At 40.8% G+C, this 22,605-nt stretch overlaps 1 protein-coding gene across 8 annotated transcripts in view; it reads left to right on the top strand.

The window, feature by feature from the left end:
- Positions 1-22,605, top strand: part of ryr2a (ryanodine receptor 2a (cardiac)) — a 388,615-nt gene that overhangs the window by 344,541 nt on the left and 21,469 nt on the right. For all 8 annotated transcript variants that reach the window (XM_072372753.1, XM_072372750.1, XM_072372751.1 and 5 more), the window contains 8 exons: positions 7,857-8,072; positions 8,187-8,459; positions 17,498-17,704; positions 17,809-18,114; positions 18,729-18,799; positions 18,926-19,076; positions 19,319-19,405; positions 22,240-22,509. In XM_072372753.1, the coding sequence (XP_072228854.1) occupies positions 7,857-8,072; positions 8,187-8,459; positions 17,498-17,704; positions 17,809-18,114; positions 18,729-18,799; positions 18,926-19,076; positions 19,319-19,405; positions 22,240-22,509 (1,581 nt within the window). The remainder of the gene's footprint in view (positions 1-7,856; positions 8,073-8,186; positions 8,460-17,497; positions 17,705-17,808; positions 18,115-18,728; positions 18,800-18,925; positions 19,077-19,318; positions 19,406-22,239; positions 22,510-22,605) is intronic.

Here is a 22,605-nt window from a genome sequence, read left to right as displayed (position 1 = left end):
CACATTTTTTGAAGTGGGGGGGTCTCTTTTCCTGCCAGAGGTGTAAGCTTGCAACATAAGGGATATGTGATCCAACTGGCACAGGTGGGGTGTTAGTATAGCCCTGTATCCCTGTTTAATGTTGGAGTAGACTTTATTGTAGGGCGGCTGTAGTTTAGGAGGAAGAGCAGTCACCCACCAATCGGAAGGTCGGTGGTTCGACTCTGTCTTCCCCAGGCTACATGTCGAAGCGCTTGGGCAAGACACTGAACCCCACGTTGCCCCCCCAGTGTATCATTGGCGATATGAATGTGTGTATGAATGATTAGCGTTATACAAGTACAAGTCCATTTACCATTTATCCAGTTGGATTTTCTGCTTGTAGCATAGTTCACATCCTGGTAAAGTTTGGGAAACACTTAGATTAAGTCCATATGATTGAATTCCCCGGCTATTAGCCTCTAGCCTCTGGGTGCTAATCGGGCGCTCACACCAAAAGCGTCTCATTCATTTTCTATGTAAGGCGGCGCCGATGAATGGCCGGTGTTGTGAGAAGTGTTATGAGCATCGTGAGCTTAATGAGCGTCGTGAGCTTCATGAGCGTCGTGAGCGTCATGAGGCTTCGAAAGTTGAGAGAGGCTCAACTTTATGCAAATGACCAGTGAGGCAATACAGCTGATCTGGATTCCGAAGGCAGAAAAAAGGCGGAAAAGGCCAGAGCGAGAGTAAAAACCATGGAGGAGAAACTTATTATTGCAGGAACCGATTTATAGATGGATTATTCAATATGCCTGCTATCTGAAAGCCCTGCCCCTTCGGTCGCATCGGCCTCTTTGGCCACTTCGGCAGCAGAGGCGGCGGGTTGTGAGCACCCTGAGCGACCACGGCCGCTCAAGATGCTTTTGGTGTGAGCGCCCAGTAAGGGCCAAGTTGACTCCAGGATCAGGAACTATATTCAATTCAATTCAATTCAATTTATTTATATTGTGCCAAGTCACAAAAAAACGTCATCTCAAGGCACTTCAATGATACAGTCCAATTCAAGCGATTACAATGAAGTGGATTATGATGAATTCATTGTAATCACAATCCAATAAAATTTGGACCAGTTTTTTAACCTAATCTTAAACTTAGAGAGGATGTCAGCTTCCTGAACCCAAACTGGCAACTGGTTCCACAAGAGAGGGGCCTGATAACTGAAGGCTCTGCCTCCCATTCTACTTTTAGAAACTCTAGGAACTACAAGGAAACGTGCAGTCTGAGAGCAAAGTCCGCTGTTGGGAAAATATCTAACAATGAGTTCTTTAAGATATGATGAAGCTTGGTCATTTAGAACTTCATGTGTAAGGAGAATAATCTTAAATTATATTTTAATCTAACAGGGAGCCAAGGAAGAGAAGTTAAAACTGGAGAAATATGATCTCTCCTGCTAGTTTTCATCAGAACTCTAGCAGCAGCATTTTGGATCAGCTGGAGGCTTTTCAGAGAAATTTGTGGGACAACCCAGAAATAAAGAATTACAGTAGTCCATTTTAACAAATGCATGGAGCAATTTTTCTGCATCACTCTGAGGCAGGATGTTCCTGATTTTGGCAATATTTTGAAGGTGAAAGAAGGCAGTCCTAGAATTTATTTTATGTGTATGTGAAATTATAAATTCTGGTTACAAATAATTCCAAGGTTCCTCACTTTAGCCAAGGAAATACCATCTTGAGTAACTATATAGCTAGACGGTTTCTCCAAAGGCAACAATTTCAGTTTTGTTTGAATTTAGAAGCAGAAAGTTCTGAGTCATCCATGTCTATATGTCTATAAAAATGAGCTACTTGACTAATTTTGAATATCCCCCACTGGGAGATGAATAAAGTATTTTTCTATTCCATTTTTCTATTCTACACTATTCTACAGCTGAGTATCATCAGCATAGCAATGGAAATTTATGCCATGTTGTCTAATAAGATAATCAAATCGAAGCATGTATAAAGGGAAAATAATCGGTCCAAGCACAGAACCCTGTGGAACTCCATAACTTACGCTGGTGTGCGAGTAAGATTCTTCATTTACAAGAACAAACTAGAATCTATCAGATAAATATGACTATGACTAGTACAGTTTCTTTAATCCCGATAACATGTTGAAGTCTCTGTAATAGAATGCTGTGATCGATTGTATCAAATGCAACACAGAGATCCAACACAGACGCAAGTCTGTTTGCTGGACAGCATCTCGACAAGCAGCTGTTGAAAGATGACATGCGGCTAAACATGTCCTCACTGGTCCAAAGAGATCTATGGAATCCAACATTGTTATGTCAAAAAAAAATTTTGTACACACTGATGCAACATTACTTTTAGTGACCTCCGATTGGCATAACCAGGTGTCATTACTGCTGTCGTGAATAACAATTTTATCGTATTTACAGTTATCATTAGCTTGCAGTTTGAAATAGGATCCTACGTCGCCTACTTTGACTCCCGGAATACATTTAGTGGGTGTGTCGCTAAGAGGGGAAAATCTACTTGAATTGTGGACAGGTTGATGGTGAACCACAGGCTTGACTTTAGGGCTATGCCTCCTCTTCCTTTTAGCCCGGCTCTTTAATTATACCTCCTCTTTAATTGTAACATTTAATATTTCTCTTATGTTATTCATGTAAATGAATGTTATTCCTCTAAATATGTTTTACGTAGTAGCCTTTATTAACATATAAACTTATTTACTTAGTCATAAATATATATTCATATTTATTTCAGATAATGGCAGTTTCATTCTTCCATAGTTTAGATGCCAGATAACAAGGTCGTTGATTCTGCTGAATATGTTTCATTCAAGCATGTCCAATAACCAGTGTATTACTGTTTGTTTTTTTGCTCTGTTGTCACGGATAAAGTGGCTGACTCACAAATAGGATCCAAGAGCAGACGCTGACACTGGGAGATTTGAGTAAAAGACAAAGTTTATTGAGAGTGGGTCCAGAGGAACATGTGGCTCTGAGAGGAGAGGGAGATGGTTAGTGAGGATTGGAGAGAGTAATTTATCCAGGTTAAGGTGTGGGTTTTTCCTTATTGAGTCCAGGTAGAGTTCCAGAGTGGAGGGGAGGATGCTGGCTGTGGTGCAGAAGGAACTGAGTCAACGGTGGGGCGAGTCAGATAGTGAGCAGGCAGGTGTCTCCGAATCCACAGGAGAATGCTGAATCCAGAGCAAGGCGAGCAATGGAGGAACAGACACTGGGAACACAGAAGGACAATGTAAATCCACATAGGTCGGCCGAATTACCACTGTAGTAGTGAGACAATCTGGCGAAGACTGGTTGCTCCTGCAGATCCTTAAGGCAGGAGCTGAACCAGACTCCGCCCCGGGCTTCCTGCAAAACCTGCTCAACCCTGTCTAAGAGCCAGAAAACCAAACAAACAAGAATGATCGTGACATCTGTGGCACATTTATCTTGTCAATTACTGATGTGTCATAATCCATGGAGAGTCTGGACCCAAATGCCAACTCAGGAGACAAGAAAAAGAAATTAACAAAAGATTTATATGAAGCTAAGGCAGGAGCAATAACTAAAAAACTCAATGGTGTCAGTTTACCAGGGGACTCAGGACACAGACGCAGGGTTGTTTGGATTCCGACAGGGTTTTTATTATTTAACGTACCACACAGAGCACAGCAAGGCAGGGCGATCTCCAGGTAGAGCAAACTGGCTAGCTCTCCTCAGTAACTACCGCGGAGGAGGAGCGCAGCTATGAAAGTTACAAAACATAAATCTCTCCAAACTGGGAGGAAAACAGAAAAGCTATGAACACTTAACAAAACAAAGACACCCTCTCCTAACGAGGCAGAATAAAACAAAAGACGCACTCTTAACAAAACAGAGGCTCTATGAACTTTCACAATAACTTAAAGCTCTCCTTTAACGGAGGCGACTAAGAAAAGTTACAACGAAAAATCGCTCCATGAAAACAGAGTGTAGCGAACTCAAGTGTGGAATTTAATACAAACTTAAGATTTTAAATGACTGCAACATTCTTTTGTGGGGATGGTCAGTGTGGAAATACCAGATGGGGGATTCTACATCAAAGAAGAGAAATTTACAACCACCTTTGCCCACAAAAGCATTTTGGGGGAGTTTTCTCAGCCCCTCTTTCCACAGACCTGTGCCATAAATTTAGATAAATGCATTAATAGCTTAGTGCTAACTAAGCTGAACAAACAACGGACCCTCTCAGGAGAGTATTGGGGCAAACCAGAACAGGACCCCTCCGACCCTATATGGTTCAAAGTAAACAATGGTGACAGTTTGCCCTGACTTTGATTCAAGCCAGAGACAGCCGCTGCATGGATCTCTCATAAGGATCTCACCCAGAATCACTTTTTAACTGAATCTCGAAACTGTATTAAATATGCTTTGTATCTTTCTACAAGTTCTTTCATGTTCTCAGTGATATCACAAGCTGTATTTTAATACCTTTTTCATGATCGTACGCAGAATGATACGGAAGATATTATTATTTTGGAAAATTACTAATCATCCTATGGAGCCACATTGCCCCCCGAGTGGTTCATAGTACTGAATAGTTAAACCCAAACTAATCAACAACTTGCATATGACATGTGACATATATATGAAATAATGCAACTATTAACCAATTCTTCAGCTGTTTCTTATTGTATTCTGTGTTTAACACAGGAAAGTAACATTGGTTGGTTCGTTATTCATACTTCATAACTCTACAGATATCCATCTGAATTTTGAGACTCATAACCATCATGTTATATTATGTTATGTTATGTTGTTTTTGCTGTCTTTATATCCTAAGTTTATGCTATATCTTTCCCTTTATATCTTAACAAGTTATGGTGTTTTAGAATCCTCTGAACAAATGTTTATGAGACGGAGGAATGCAGGAGTGGAATTTCTTTGAGGCAAACCTCCTTGCAGGTCGCCTTACAAAATACGCCCAGGCAGACGTCACAACAGTTTCAGGCATACCATTGGCTGAAAGTGTAGCGTAGGCCTACGTCATGCCCCGCCTCCGCGAATCGAACTCCGGAACCCGCGAGGAAAAGTTAGTTATTGTCCGGTTATGGCATAAGAGTTATTGCCCAGTTCGCATAGGTTGTTGAATAGAACATGGACGGAATATTGAAAGAGAATATTGAAGGTCCAGATCAGTAGAGAAGATGAAGAGCAGAGAACTCGAATTGATGGAATGAGAGTTTGGCGGAGAGTCTTTGAAAATGGCAGGAGAGGGAGATGAGATGGAAGAAGAAGGTCCGAACAAAGACAGAAAGAGAAGAATGTAGCAGAAAGATACATTTTTGCGCTTTTGTTCGTCCGTCATCCTGTCTCCTCTCTATAGCACGTTTTAAACTCTGCTGTTGCAGCTTCTTCACCTATTTTTGATCAGAAAAAGGAGCCAGCTTTCAGCTTGTCAACCTTTTTGTCAATCTTTGGTGAATTTAAGTTCACCTCATCAGAGTTGGTCAGCAACCAAAACCAACTCGACCCTTGGACAGTTTTATCATTATTTGTGGTGAATTCAGACACCCCACCCGCTCGTCTTCAAGCTATCAGAAGGAAGGCTTCTTCTCCAGTGCAGGAAAGCGACCGGTCCAGTCCCTGAAAGTCAACCACAACGAAGGCCGCGAGACGCGGAACCGTGAGAGACCCAGTGGGACCTGCTGGCGATCACCTGTGGTTCGGAGCTGACCTGACCGTAAGATCTGCCCTGTTCTTACATTTCAGACGGTATGCGGTGGGTGTCAAGAGAATTCGCTGTTAAAATGATAAATCAACCCAAGTTGTTAGCTTTTAAATTCAAATAGTAACACAACGCGACTATTTGAATGATTCCGGTATCCATCCATCCCCTCCCCTTAGTTCTTTTCAATTCACAAAGTGTTTCTTATATAATCATCCATATTCAATGCATTTCTCCTGTTGTCTTAAGGTTCATGTCTTTGGTTATATCATTTTAATAAATAGTTCATATATATACATATATAAAGTCAACCGGCTTTTGTGTATGTGTTCTTTACGTATGTGTGAGTCCAACAAAACGAGAATTCACGAGTAGCGACTATATGAGACTGGAATTTATTAGTTATTAATTAATAATTGATTGTTAATTTAACATACCAGAATCGTAAGATTCTGTCTTTTCCTTCGATTGAAGGTGGTGCTCTAAAACGAGGTTAAATAAGGCTTATTCAGATAGTGAGAACTTTCGGATAAATCCTTATATCTTATCACATCACGCTACGTGTGTCCGCTATAAATATATATTGTTGGTGCCTTGTGTGCTGGCGATATATAATTTGGCAACAGGAGGAAAAAACAAGGCTATGAAACTCACCATGTAGAATAAATAAACTAAGGCTAGGGATAAGAATAATTTACAAAACAAGGTAGCACTGCAGGAGGATCGCTCACTGCAGGCTTGTGGAACTATGGATCGAGGAAACTATGGTTCAAGACAAATGGCTGGTAATGATGCTCATGGGGAGAGACAACATACTGGCACAAGACAAGGGAAACGCAGACTATTTGAACACATGAGGAACCAAGGGGAACAGGTGGAAACACTTGGCAATCAGGGAAGACAATGAGACACTTGACACGGGAGGATACCTGAAACGAGAGAAGGTCAGTGCTTTCAAAATAAAACAGGAAATGATGAGACAAGACATGGAACAGAACATAAATCGTGACAAATGGAAACAAAAGTACAGTGGCTGACTGCCAAACTAACAAACTGACACGAAAATCATGCAACAAAGACTGACAATAACAAACGACATACAATGATCTGACAAATTACATGGCAGACGGAAGAACTATAAGTACTTGGAGGGTTGATGAGCAGACTAGCAACAGGTGAGAGAAAAACAGGAACAAGTGTGAAATGAGACCAAGCAACAAATTCCAAGACAACTGCGGACATCTAGGGGTAAAGAAAAGGAACAGAAAAAGAAAATCTAATCAAGGACTGAAAACTAAAACGGAATGCAAGGAGTAAATCTCAAACAAAGCCAAGGCAAGTTTATTTATATAGCACCATTCATACGCAGGGCAATTCAGACATAATAACATAATAATAAGAAATAAATCACATCCAAATCATACAAAGTACCAAACAGGAACACAGAACAAAGATGTCAAGAAATAATGCAACCAGAGCAAGGACAAAGAAATCAAAAGACAGAAACCAACACACCAAAACCTATGACATCGCTCATAATCATTTCTATCCTACTCATGCTCTGGTGAAGGGACAAGGTGCTTACCAACAAATACATACTAAAGAAAATCTATTAAACTTTAGAAAAAAACTAATCCCTTTATATAAACATGAAAATAAAAATAAGAATGCATGGTATGAAATGAAAACTAGATTATTATTATTCACTGCAACTAATAAAGACAGACAAACCATAGACAAAAGCTTTATGAAAGATTATGATGAACTTTTCCATTTAAAAAAATCATATCTTACATCATATTATATTTTACAATTTAACTATTTTAACAGTTTATTCAATGCTTTTCACTTTGTTTTTTTACAGTGAAGGACATATAACTAATTTTCTTAAAGTATTTATACCATAGCTCTATCTTTACTAATTGTTTTTAGTTTTCTTTCCGAACCATTTAGCTATACTTTTGCATGTCTCTTTGCTTTGCCATTTGTGTACTATTTGTGTCACACACTTATTCTAATTGTCCCAAATGTTGGTCATTTCTGTTTTATCTGATTGTTGTAGCTGCTTCACTGTCTTTCATGCTGAACATGCTGAAAAAGTAAGGTTGTTATTATTAATAAATTATTCGTAAATCAAATTCATAATAATTTCAAACTTTTACTGTGATCCCAAAGGACATTGGCTTCAACGTTGCAGTTTTACTGACCAACCTTTCCGAGCACATGCCTCATGACACCCGGCTGCAGACCTTCCTGGAGCTAGCGGAGAGTGTCCTCAACTACTTCCAACCATACCTTGGCCGTATCGAGATCATGGGCAGTGCTAAGCGCATTGAGAGGGTCTATTTTGAGATCAGTGAATCCAGTCGGACACAGTGGGAGAAACCTCAGGTAAAGATATTGTGCTTAATTAACTTATGCGGATACCTCAGAGAGACACAACTTGCTTTGGTTACAGTGTTCGGTTTGGACAATAAATTCTAAAATATTTTACTTTCTACCCAGGTCAAAGAATCCAAACGTCAGTTTATCTTTGATGTGGTGAATGAAGGTGGGGAGAAGGAGAAGATGGAACTATTTGTGAATTTCTGTGAGGACACAATATTTGAAATGCAACTGGCAGCTCAGATGTCTGATGCTGGTGAACGCTCATCTGTAAAAGAGGAGAGTGAGCTAGAGAAACCAGATGAGGAGAACTCTGAGATGGGCTTCTTCTCTGTTACCACTGTCCGCATGGCCCTTCTCGCTCTTCGTTACAATGTTATGCTGCTGATAAAGGTAGGAGCACAAAGAGCACTGAATATGTTTCATTCAAGCATTTTCTTTGTGTTACCATCCAGCTAGATGTCAAAAAAGTCATACGTGTATTTTGAAATATTTGCAAAGATTATGTAAACATTTTTGAAAATCTACATATTTGCTTTTTTTGTGATATTGAAATCAGAAAAATTATGTCTGTTGACATAATACACCTGGCAGATCCTAACAAGTATGTGAGATTAGATGAAAATATCATACAATTATAATCTGTAACCATGCAGCTATATCTTTTGCATTTTTCACCAGATGGCTCTTTAATTCTCTTTAACGTCTGATGATCAAGATTTCATTATTTTATTTATTTATATATATATAAAAATATATATATATATATTATTGTTATTATTGGACATCCTTTATGGAAATGAACAATCATCAACTCTATGGGAAACAGGCAAAGCTGTTATCAGAGGGAAGGTTGCTTCTTATTCATCACACACAAAAAGAAAGAATTGGAATTGGAAAAAGATTAAAGGTTGAACAAAAGATTAAAGCACCTTCAGTCACATACAGCTGTAGCTCAGGAGGAAGAACAGTTACCAATCCGTAGCTTGATGGTTCGACTGCCGGCTTCCCACATTTGCCACATGTCAAAGTGGCATTGTTGCCTGATGATGTGTCTATCGGTGTATGTGTGTGTGAATGTGTAGAAGAACACACTGTGTAGCCTATATGGACTAAGATGTGCTGTGTGAGTGAATGGGTGAATGTGGCTTTTAGTGTTAAAGAGCTTTGAATGGTCAGTCTAGACTAGAAAGTACATTTACCACTTACATCCTGGAAACACCATTAACAGTAGCAGAAATTCATAAAATTCTTCTCCAAATGCCAAACAATGGATGGGTGGCATTATGGTAGATACTGCTGGTTGGAGGAAATTGTTCCCAAACCCACCCCAAATGTTGTCTTCATTATATACATACGGGCATAAAGAATCTCTTTATATTAATTTTCCACTATTCTGATCGGTCTCCCTGTTTCTATTGAATTCAGTTCCGTCTTATTTATATAGCACCAAATCACAACAAACATCATCTCAAGGCACTTCAAAGATATTGTCCAATTCAAGCAAATACAGTCATAATCCAGTCAAATCAAATTCATTAAATTCCAAATTGGTCCAGTTCATGCAGAGTCAGTTAAAAAAAAAGTTCCCAAGCTAAGGAAACCAATAGATTGCACCGAAAGTTCTCTTCTAAACCAAAATCTCCCATCCTAAGCATGCATGAGGCGAATGTGGAAATAAAAAACTGATTTTTAACATGAAGAACCCTGTGGCAGAGTGGCCATTTGCATCAACAGGCTTGGAGGTTGAGAGGACAGGAAAGAAGGGACAACAAGCACCACAACACCAGGCCAGGGATACCTGCTGAGAAAGAGAAACACAAGTTAATGACAACAATAATGTCATATCATAACCGCTTGAATAAACGAAACTGGACTTCTTCTTGAAACTTGAAGACATTGCACCTCTCATCTGAAAGGCTCCTTCAGTTCTGAGCTAGATGGTGGTGAGTATCAGCTTATCAGCGAGAGGGTCATTACAGTCACAAGTGTCACTGAACCCCCACCAGTGTACATGCTGTTGGTGTCATCACCCCTAAATTGTCTACCTCTCTGGAAGGGCGCATCTTGGTCACAGGATCTAAGGTGTGAATGGTTGGGAATATTTACCGCATCGCGAGGAGAGACAATGCTGCATTGTAGGTGCTGGGAAGGTGATACTTGAGACCACCTCCTCTTTTCAAAGATGTTTTTTCCAGTTTATCATAGATTTCTTCGATGACTCCTCTCTCAAACCATCTGTCTTCTTTGTTCAGAATGTGTACATTACTGTCCTCAAACAGTGTCCCTTTTCCTTGAGATGTAGGCGCACTGCTCTTGACCAGAATCTTGACCTAAAGAGGTGACTCTCCTATGTTGTGCCATGCGTTTGTGGAGCTGTTGTTTGGTCTCTCCTATTTAGAGGTCCCCACACTCCTTGATACACTGCACTGCATACACGACACACCACTCAGTTTTGTTTGGGTGTTTTGTCCTTTGGGTGAACCAGTCTCTGTCTGATGGACTTCTTGGGTTTGAAGTGCACTGGAAAGTCAAGTTTCTCCGAGACTCCTGCCACATATGGAATTGCAGTTAGTGGCTGTTCTTCGTAGCTTCTCTGCCAGTGTGGTTTGGTCCATTTGTCTTTGATTGAGTTGGATGTTGTTTGATTTGACAAAGGCTCAGATTGGATATCCATAGGTCTGAAAAGCTTTCTTGGAGTGCTGATTTTCCTATTGTTTTCCCTCTTGTTTTCCTTCCACCCAGTGGTGTAGAGTTCTGATGACTGCCAGTTTGTGTTCTCATGTATGATGTGAGTTGAAAAGCAAGTACTGGTCTGTATCTGTGGGTTTTCTGTAAACCTCAGTGTTAAGATTGCCATGCTCTTCAAAGTACACTGCACAGTCCAAAAAAGGCAGCTTGTGGTCTTTAGCATCCTCCTTCGTGAACTCTTAATTTGGGTTAGGGTTAACCCTAACCCATCCTCCCTCCACAAAAGAACGGCCTGATCACTGAAGGCTCTGCCGAGGCTCTAACTATGAGATCTTTAAGGTATGATGGAGCTTGGTCATTTAGAGTTTTAATTGCAAGGAGAAGAATTTTAAATTCTATTCTGAATTTAACAGGGAGTTTTTAGTTTTTATGCATCACTGAGACAGGATGTTCCTACTTTTGCCAATATTACAAAAGTGAAAGAAGGCAGTCCTAGAAACCTGGTTCATATGTATCAAAGTATAGATCCTGGTAAAAAAATAACTGCATATAAACTTCCTCAATATAACAAGAAACCAAGGAAATGCCATCTGAACAGAGCATCTCAAAAGAGCAATGTGATGGCAGCGTGCACAAACACAGCGGCTCGAGAGTCCCATTTTTGTTTTTTTGTGCACTATGATAGTGGTCTTTCCTGTTTTTGTTGAGTGTTGTGTCCTGCCATGCACATACTACCTACAGCTTGCAAGTCCTGATAAATATTGGATTTAACTGCAATACGGAAATTATGAGCACTTTCACAGACTTGCAACATTCCACCAGAGATAGCAAGACCACCGGGAGCTCCATGGATTGTTGTTGGGCCCAGAAGGGAATGCAGGTGGTGTAGAGAGGAGGCAAAAATTGGGTTGTAGCTAGCTCAGCTACGGAAACAACCACACAAACCTCCACTTTCAGCTATCTTCCAAACAAAATGGATGAATTACAATCCCAGATTGCCTACAACTGCCTCATCCATGATGGTTTTCTGCTGATTGTAACAGAATCCTGGCAGCACCCGCAAATCCCTGATGTTATTGTGGAGTTCGCAGGCCAGACTATTCACCACCAAGACCACAAAAAAACCTCCAGAAAGAACAAAGGAGGGGAGACTCTGTGTTTATGTGCTTGAAGACTGGTGCCCAAAGATAAAAAATAATAGGCAGCAAATTGTCACAGCTCACATGTCAAGTGTTCTACCAGGGGAGGTAAGACACTTGAACATGATTTTTTTCCAATGTTAAGCATGCTTATAGAGGGACACCTCTGCCCTACCTGGACAATCAGATCATCTTTCTCCGCTCCTCATACTGGCCTACACCTCCCTTAGAAGACAAATCAACCCAAGCACACAAATCGTGAAAACATGGCCTTAAAAATTCTCTCCTTCAGCTCCAGGACTGCTTTGCTTTGCCATCTTTGAACATCAGTACATCCAGACACACAGAGAATATCCTTTTTTACATAAAGTGCTGTGTGGAAAATGTAACAGCCAACAAAGGCATCTGGATTTTTCTAAACAGGAAACCCTGGAAGACTAGTGAAGTCCAGGCCCTGGTCAGAGCTCATAACTCAGCCTTCAGGACGAGGGACAGCTCTCTGTACAGCACTGCCTGAACCAACCTGAGATCAGGCATCCAACATGCAAAAGAGGCGTATTGGAGGAAGACGGAGGGCTATTTGACAGACAACAACCCACAGCAGATGTGGAGGGGCATCCAGGCCATAAACAACCACAGAGGTCAGAGTCCCTCATCCTCGAGCAGCTACAGTTGTGCACGGGCAGAGGAGCTAAACAACTTCTTTGTCCACTTCGAGACCACCACACACCTGCACACACTGCCTCTCCAAGAGTCAAACATCCCTCCCGTCTGTCTCCAGGAACACTAGGTGAGTTAAATCTGAAAGCAGTGAACCCCAAGAAAGCTGCTGGACTGGACAGGATCCTGGGGGCAGTGGTCAAAGTATGTGCAGACCAGCTGACAGGGATCCTCACCAAACTGTTCAACCTGTTGCTGACACAAGCTACTTTCGCTACATGTCTGAAGGCCTTCATCATCATCACTATTCCCAAAAACCCTACCACACACAGCCTCAGTCACTACAGACCCATAGCCTTCACATGTGTAGTCATGAAGTGCTTGGAGTGACTGGTTTCCCAACACATCAAGGACTCCCTCCCTTCTTCAACCCCCACCAGTTTGCTTACAGAACTGGTCCACGGAGGACGCCATTGCCATAACTTTGCACGAAGTGGTGAGTCATCTGGAGAACTGGCAGTGACATGAGGATGCTCTTTGTGGACTGCAGATCAGGGTTACAATCATTCCGGACATCTTAACCACCAAACTGCTCCACCCACAGACTTTTTTGCAATTTTGCAGTTATTTTAATCCCAATAACATCTTGAAGCCTCTGTAATAGATTGTTGGTATCGGTTGTATCAAATGCAGCCCTGAGATTTAACAGGACAAGCACAGACACAAGTCCGCTATCAGAGGCTAAAAGGAGGTCATTTGTAACTTTCACCAGTGCTGTTTCTGTGCTATGATGCACTCTGAATCTTGACTCTCTTCAAAGAGATTATTTCTGTGTGAAGGATCGCAAAGTTGAGCTGCAACAATTTTCTCAAGAACTTTAGACATAAAAGGAAAATTGGGTATTGGTCGATAATTAGCTAACACTCCTGGATCAAGAGTAGTTTTTTTAATTAGTTTAATTACAGCAGCCTTTAAAGAATGTGGTTCGTAGCCTCTTGAGAAAAATAGAGTCATCCAATCCAATATGGAAGTGTTGGTTAAGGGGAAAACTTCCTTGAACAATCTGGTTAGGATTGGATCTAACATACAAGTTGATGGTTTGGATGAAGCTATTGTTGTTGTTTGCCCAGAAAGATCCACTGGACAAAACAGTCTAAACACAAATCAGGTTCTAAAGATGCTTCTTGTCAGGGTTGGTGGTGGAGAGAGGTGGACCCAAATGCAGACACGTATGATGAGAGGAGGTTGAAAGTGATCTTCTTGATTTATTTTAGAACTAGAACAAAAGACGCAGCCAAGCGGGAGACACCATAAATCTAAACTGAAAAACAAATCCTATGAACTGACGAAACCTGATGATCACAAATAACATGAACAAGAAATAACTATGACACAAAGCATGGATTGTAATGGTGAGGATCTGACAAATGCTGTGAAACTACAAGGAAACTAAATACTTTGGAGAGAATGATTTGTCAATGAGTGCAGCTGAAGATAAGTGAACACAGATGAAACAGAAGAGAACAGAGAGAAACCAATAAGCAATCTAGAACAAGACAAATTAAGAGTTAGCAATAAACATGATAAATCCTAAAGATGACAAATGACTACAAGACACAAGAAAACTGAATAGAAACAAAAGCCAAAACCAAGACCTGAAACAACAAAAAGTCCCAAAAAATTCACAAAAACCATAAACCCTAACAATTCTAAAGCTGCTATACTTTATGATAGATCAGTGACATTAGTGAGAAGGATTCCATGAATCTTCTCTCTGATAGCAGCAACTTTATTGTTAAAGAGGCTCATGAAGTCACAACTACTGAGAGTTAAAGAAATACATGGTTTAAGGAAACCTGGTATTCTTCTTATTCTCTTCAATCAATGATGAATAGTTAAGTAGTTCTAGCGTTACAAAGGGCTTTCTTATATGTTATTAGACTCTTTTTAAATTACTGACACCCTTCCAAATTACAGGAACGTAATTTTCTTTCCAGCTTTTTTGCAGTCTGCTTTAAAACAAGCAGCTGTGAATTATACCAAGGAGTCAACCTCTTCTGACTGATTACCTTCCTTTTCAGAAGGGCAACATTGTCCTATATTGTTCACATTGAAATTGTAGTGCTGTCAACAAGAAAGTCCAGTTGAGTGGGAGAAAAAGTTTAGGGAGCTGTTGTGTTCGAAAAGGTTTTTGTGATTTCCACTTTGGTTGAGATAAACTGAGTCAAAGATTCAAAAGAGCAAAAAATAATCTTGGGTCTAGGACTGATTAGTAACCCTGATCTGAAGATAGCTGCCACTCCTCCTCCTCTACCTGTGGTTTGAGGAATCTGAAAATTTAAATAGTCAGAGGGAGTTGATTAATTAACACTAAAACGATCCTCTTGCTGCAGCCAGGTTTTCGTATGATATAATTTATCAATATGATGATCAAGTCATTCACTGATAGAAATTTGGACGGGAGATATCTAATAGTCAGCAAACCACATTAAATAGTATTATGGGGTTTTTCCAGTTAAATGTTTTGTCTTAATTTTATATTTTCTGAATTTGCTCCTCTTATGTTTATTGATTTATTACATTCGGGTGATAGAGAAGCAGACAGTCATTATGGACTGCAGAGAAAAGTATAAAGTAAAGACACAAGATGGCGGTGCGCAGTGGTGCAATGGCTTCTCGAACTCTCGGGACTAAGCCTTATTTAAAGACCTTTGAGGCAGCTTTTAGCACTAGTTTAGTGCTTACTTCACGTGAGAGGTACAGCTCAACCGAACTGATGGTCATCAGAGATAGTTCGGTTATTACTATATCACCAAAGTTGAAACCCGCATTTGGAAGACAGCGGCTCCTGAGGACAATGGAGTGGCGCAGCAGAGTATGGGTAGCAGCAACGGGCAGGTGCCCTGGCCCAACTAAAGGCTTGCAGACCGCCAATTTCAACTGTCTTTCTGGCCGCTCACTGGATAACAAAGTGGACTTGTTACGTCTGATGCTGAATGTTTCTACAGAGATGATGAACTATGCTGTTCTTTGTCTCATGGAAAGGTGGCTCAACAACTACATGCTGGACTCAGTCTTCCAGATCGACGGCCTACAGCTTTTCCGAGCGGACAACACGGGGAGGATGACTCTGTTAGTATGTGAATGAGGGTTGGTGTACAAACTGTGGACTGGTTAAAAGCTACTGCTCTGAGGCGATAGAACTTATAACTGTGAAATATCAGCCAGCAGAAAAGTGTGCTCCAGGACTGTTTTCAGTGCACAGACTGGCAGGTCTTCAGAGAGACAACTATGTGTGAGGGAGAGGTGGACCTGGAGGAATACACCTCCTCCATCCTCGGCTTCATCTCCAAGTGTGCTGATGATGTCTCCACCACCAGGACAGTAACCTGCTACCTGAACCAGAAACTGCAGGTGAATGCTGAGGTGAGAGCTCTGCTGAAAGCTAGGGATGCTGCGTTCAAGGCAGGTGAGGCATCAGCTCTCACAGAGGCGAGGAAAGGACTGGCTGCAGACATCGCGAGGGCCAAAGTCACATACACCCAGAAAATTAAGGGTCACTTCACCACCAACAACCCCCAGCGCATGTGGAAGAGCATCAAATGCATCACAGACCACAACACCAGGGTTGCACGATGCCCAAGGGACCCCTCCTTGCCACAGATGCACTCAACAGGTTCTATGCCCACTTTGAGGTGCATATATCCAGTGACTTCACCTGGAGTGCCAAGACTTCCCACCTGGTCAGGAAGGCCCAGCAGCACCTCTACTTCCTCAGGAAGCTGCGGAGGAGCTTCTATCGTTGTGGGGTCAAGAGCATCCTCTGCACCTGCATCACTGTGTGGCACGGCAGCTGTACCGCTGCTGAGAGGAAGGCTCTGCAGAGGGTGGTAAAGGCTGCACAGAGGACTGTGTGGAGCAGCCTTCCCACCACCTTGGATATCTACACATCACGATACAGGGGGAGGGCCCTCCGCATCATGAAGGACTTCACCCATCCCGCACACAGACTGTTTTAGCGCCTCCCCTCAGGCAGGTGGCTGAGTAGCATCCAGAGCTGGAGCACCAGGCTCAAAAACAGCTTCTTCCCTGAAGCTGTCAGACTGCTGAACTCAGGCCATACTCTGTAGACTCCCACCCCTCTCTCTCTCTCTTTCTCTCTCTCTCTCTCTCTCTCTCTCTCTCTCTCTCTCTCTCTCTCTCTCTCTCTCTCTCTCTCGGCACCACACACTGGCCTGCACTAAAATCACTTTATCCACCATAGGTGCAATATTTCATATTTCATTACTCTCATAGATGCAATATTACGGACTACCTGCTCTCATCTGTGTACTTAACTGTTTATATTTTTGCTGCTGTTTATAGTTTTTATTGCTATTTATATATTTGATTTTTTTCTCGTGTTATACACTTTTTATTAGGCTTTTTAAAGCGGGACCTGAGATCTAATTTTGTACCGTAAACATGTACAGGTGAGCTGGTATGACAATAAAGAATCCTACAAACTACAACTCTGCATCCTGGTTCAACCCTGGGTTGTCATGTTTTTGGATGACTAATAAATTTGTCCATATTTTTTTATATGAGAGCTGCTCCTTCCAAAGTGGGATGGATGCTGTCTCTCCTAATCAGACCAGACTTTTCCCAGAAAGATTAAATTATCTAGGTTTGTTTGCTGGACACCACCTAGACAGCCAGCGGTTGAAGGTTGACATGTGGCTAAACATGGTTTATGCTGAAAAAGCAGTCCTATAATAGGATGTTCCCAATGCACTGTATCAAACTTTGCACAAATGGTCAGATAATAAGAGCATGGGTCCATGTATATGAATTGTTATTTTAGTGCAGAAATAGGTATACATTCTAAACAGTACATGTGTATCTGTGTAGCTTCGTCACATCAAGCTAACAGTTCACCTTTTGCTTTCTTCCTTTTTTCAGGTGTTATCCATGAAGAGCTTAAAGAAGCAAGTGAAGAAGATTAAGAGCATGACTATGAAAGACATAGTGACCACCCTGGCCTCCTTCTACTGGTCAGTGTTGGTGGGCCTCCTCCATGTAGTGTTCAGTGTGTCCCGAGGATTTTGCAGAATATTCTACAATACCTTCATGGGAGGCAGTTTGGTGGAGGGGGCCAAGAACATTAAGGTTATCGTAATGATTTTGAAAAAAATTTTTTTTTAAAAGGATCAGTAAAAAATCTTGATACAGTAAGACCTGTTGCTTGATACCTATACTGTCCCCATTCTCAGATGTCAGAGCTGTTGGCCAACATGCCTGACCCCACCCAGGATGATGTGCGGGGTGAGGCGGAGGACAGAGACAAGAGGTTGTCTGATTGCAGCTCCCTGAAGGAGGACCTGGCTGATCTGGCAGTCAATAGCAGTGAGACCGAGCTGCTATCAGATATTTTTGGTTTAGACTTGAGAAGAGAAGGGGGACAATACAAGATTACCCCCCATAATCCCAACGCCAGCCTTACTGAGCTTCTCAACTCCCCAGTTCTCTCTCCAATCCCAGCTACTACACCCAAACCTGAATTTAGACAAAGGCATCAGGTGTGTCAAAGTTTTTAAAATCCTTTTCCTTTTCTTTACCATCACAAATGTTTCTCTCCATGTTGCTCAGTTAACTATATGGAAAACCAATAGAAGATGCAGATTGCATTATTATGCGGCCATGCGTGTTCAGACCTCCACTGGTTCTTTTGGCTGTTTCCTGTTCTCTTTGCGCATGGAATTGGATCAGGATAAAGTAAAATTGTCAAATGGCTCATCTAAACTTTTCAATTGCTTGCAATGATTGCTGATGTGAAACATACTTTTTGACCAAGTTTGTTTCATGTGATGAACATGGAAGTTGTACTTAAGTGACTTTGCCACAAAATCTGCTTTTAGCTAAGCACCATTCCTGGAAGCTTGGTGGGTACCAGCTTTTAGGAATGGAATTAATTCTGGTAAAACATCAGGCTCTCACTTACAGTCATGACTAAATCAATTAAACTTCCGAATGAGATTTTGAATGTTGCATTGATGTATCTGGCACTTTAATAACTCAATTACTTCTTCTTCAAACCAAACTGATGAGCAAGACTTTATACTATGCAAATGTGGATAAAGTACACTCACACCTACAAATATGCTTGTTAAGGCAATTAGGTTTTCTTTTTCAGTCAAAGAGTTCTACAACAGAAGAGAAGGAAGCAACACCAGAAGATGAATCTGAACCCGAAAGAACATCTGAGTAAATGCACATTTTGTTGTCGTTATAAAATGCTTCATAGTGGGCAAAAAAAGTGGACAAAAATCTATATACACTGAGAAATAGCTCTAAGACACATAATAAGAGACAAATATTTTGTGGTTTCAGAAGTGGACAAATAGTCAGAGAGGAGAAGCAGCAGACGTATGAAAAGATGAAAGCAAATGTGAGAAGACACCACAACTCAAAGCCTGAAGAACCTGATCTACATGAATCAGCCTTTTTAAAGAAAATCATAGCCTACCGGAGGAAATTACTGGTATTGTCAACACTTGGATCTTTTATTTTGATCTCTCTCTGGTAAATCTGTGTTGTCTGGTCAACTGTGATTAATTCAGAGTTAAATAATGCTGGTTCATAAAATCAAAATCAAAATAAACTTTTATACTTTGATGTAATTGAAAGAAATGGGATGCTGTGAAAAGCGTCAGTTTTCAAGTTTTGAATCACCCCACCCTGGAGCACTCAGGAACTAAATTCAACTCCCTTTAATTTCTGCAGAATTACTTTGCCAGAAACTTCTACAACATGAGAATGCTGGCATTGTTCGTTGCCTTTGCAATCAACTTCATACTCCTGTTTTATAAGGTAACTATACACTGTAGATGTTAATAAATTTTATAACAGACAAGACAAGACAAAGCAGATCACTTTCTTTCACTGTGTAAAGAATGAAGAAATGTACTCTATTTTTGTTGAAATATGGAATGATGGCAGATCAATTTAATACAGGTTTTGTGTTCATTGAATAGTGTTGCACCACTTTGCTCCTTGGCCTCAATGTAGTCTACATGCTATGAACTCTTGAAGTGTTGGTATCTATAATTTCTTATGGGTATTTTCACTCTGTGAACAAAAAGATCCTGAGAAAAAATTCCTTTTAAAATTTTTATTAATGGCTTAGTTTTAGTTCTTCAGCCATTTCATCAGGAGAGACTCCTTTTGTATTGTATTTATCAGGTCTTTTTCATCATACTTTTAAGATAATTGTTATTTCATTTGTGACTTTTGACATTATCAGAGATTTCAGTTAAGTTTGCAAACACTTGGATGCTGACAAGAGTCAGCCTGTTACAAGGTTGCCAAACTATAGCAACACTATGGCAGTATGCAAGAATTGCATCTCTGTGTCACCTACTTCCATAATTTCTTCCAGCTTAGTTCCACTTAATGTAATTTTTTCATGCAAGATGTCTAACTGGTAAAAGTTTTATCTTTAATTATTTTATTTGTCCAACAGCTTTTTTGTTTTTGAAAAGACCGGGAGTACTATCAGCCTGTTTAACTGGGTCTCCCACACCGATTGGTTTACTAAACCCATGAACAGTGGTTGCAGTGGGAGACTTATCATTGTTATAGCAACCTTTTCAAGTCTTATCAGTTACCCTACAATGACTTGTGTGGTCTCCACCTGATTTTGTTTGTTCCAAAGCATCATCCTCCAAAATCATTTTGTAGCCTTTTATCAGAACTCCTTGATTTTTTATTTGCACTTTTTTTCAAAATTATAGCATTGTTCTTAGTGATAATGATATGGTGACTTCTTGAATAATGATGCCAACACTTTTTTCTTCAACATAACTACTTATGTTTCGACTTGATCCAATCCCTAAAGTGCACCAGCTCAAACAGATGCTGATTATGAAAAATTTTAAAGTAATTTTGATGAAAAAGTCATTCAGAGTCAGTCAGAGCTTCCATCACTACTAATACAGCATGCTTTAATCCCTGTTTGTGACAGTTGAGTATGATGGACTCAGAAGGCCAGTGACAGAAATAAAGGTTTAATGAATTTAATAGAATTCGAAGTGAAGAGATGAGTTTAGGAACTATTAAGCAGGATCCAACTGTGGCCAGCAGTAATAACAATGGGCCTCATGCAGGAACATTTTAGTATTTTAATTCTAAATTTCTCTCACTTTTTTCGTAAGAAGGTCTCGTACGAACACGCCACGTCAGATTTAACAAACGCTCTTAACTTTGGAAAATGTGTGCAAACGACCTGCGTAAATGATGAATGCCACCCGTGTGTATTTAAGTGCACGTGAAAAGGATAGTAAATTTGCATACTCCACGCTCAAAATAATACCATATAAGGCTACACTTCCTCCCTCCTGTGCCAGGAACTGTTGAATGTTGAGTCATGAGAATGGCATCAAGGCGCAAAAAGAACAACTTTACGGGCTCTGAGATTGAAGTTCTGCTTTCAGAGATCCAAAAAGGAAAATCTGTAATTTTTAGCCTGTGTCAGCAGTGGAATTGCAGGACTTGCTAAAGCGAAGAAAGCTATTACGTGTGCTGTTGTCACCGCTTTGATATTAAAATGGCTTAAAAAAAAAAAGTCTTGCCATGGGCAGGCGCACGATGACTGCAACTAAAGCTGTGCAATCAGTTGCCTCATCATGATGGCACTTTGATGGGGCGGTCCTTGGGGGTCTTCTGGCACCACACCTTCTGGTCTCCCTGGGCTGGTTCAGGTAGTGGGAGACCCTTATCATAGCAATATTGTGCAAAACGTTTCGAGACACACCAGGCCTTCAGCTCACTGCGCTCGACAACGGCATGGGTGCTTTTACGCATATATGTGTGCAGTCTCGAGCTCCGATTATGTTTAGCTGTCCAGCTGGCATTGGCCTTGTTATATCCATCCATCCATTTTCTATACCCGCTTAATCCGTCGGTTGGGGGGGGGCTGGAGCCTATCCCAGCGGTCATCAGGCGAGAGACGGGGTACACCCTGGACAGGTCGCCAGTCCATCACAGCACACCTTGTTATATGCAGAGTCAACTTAACCTTCAATTAGTGCATAATTTAAGTCAAACAGAATAATGTCAGCATAATTATGGGGTATAATGTATATATTTATCTATGATTGTTTCAAAGTAAGTAAATATACAATTAGTCAAGCAAACTTGATTCGAATAACAGCAGACTATTTTATGAAACTGCTACGACAGGATCACTCATAAATTCTGTTTGTACCTGAAAGAAAGTTTAAAATACGAAAACATTGGTGAATGCGCAAATTCTCTTAAAGAACTTGTACGCACGACTTAAGAACAAATCTGTTCGTACGAACAGTTCTTGCATGAGGCCCAATGACTTTATGAAATGGATAATCCCAGCAGACCCTAAACAGAGATTTGTTAGTTTGGATCTGAAGGTAAAATAACTCACATTTGGGATTTGGAAACCTCCAGGAACTAGGTCTTGATGCTGAAGCAGGGGTTGGAGGGAAAGGAAGCTGAAGGTGTGCAGGCACAAAGGCTAGTGGGAGAAAGAATTTGTTCAAATGGAGATCAGGTTACTGGGCAGATCTGTAGATCCTGACTTGCATAAATGAGAACATTAGAGTGACAACATATGTTTTCTGTTACTTTGCTTTACTCTGAATAAGCTGACTTAAAATGCTCTCTACCAGGTTTCTACAACTGCGCCCCTGGTTGAGGAAAGGGAAGTAGAATACACCAGCATGCAACCAGACAGCAGTGTCCAGTGGGATCCACTTGCTGGAGAAACAATGGTGTTAAAGGAGGGAATGATAGATGAGTCTGGAGAACCCCAGAAGTCTGTCACAGTCCGTTTTGTCTTGGAAGAAAGCAGTGGATACATGGAGCCCATGTTACGGATCCTGGCCATCTTGCACACAGTTATTTCCTTTTTCTGCATCATTGGATACTACTGCCTCAAGGTAGGATTCTGACAGTTATTGTTTTAGCAAAATTGGTTAGATTCCTGGTTAGATTAATCTTGTAGCCAAGTATCTGTAGGATAACTGCAGCTGTGT

The sequence above is a fragment of the Leuresthes tenuis genome, unplaced genomic scaffold (assembly GCF_036924035.1).
Source record: "Leuresthes tenuis unplaced genomic scaffold, fLeuTen1.0.hap1 SCAF_20, whole genome shotgun sequence".
Classification (NCBI taxonomy): domain Eukaryota; kingdom Metazoa; phylum Chordata; class Actinopteri; order Atheriniformes; family Atherinopsidae; genus Leuresthes; species Leuresthes tenuis.
This window is presented reverse-complemented; position numbering and strand designations above follow the sequence as displayed.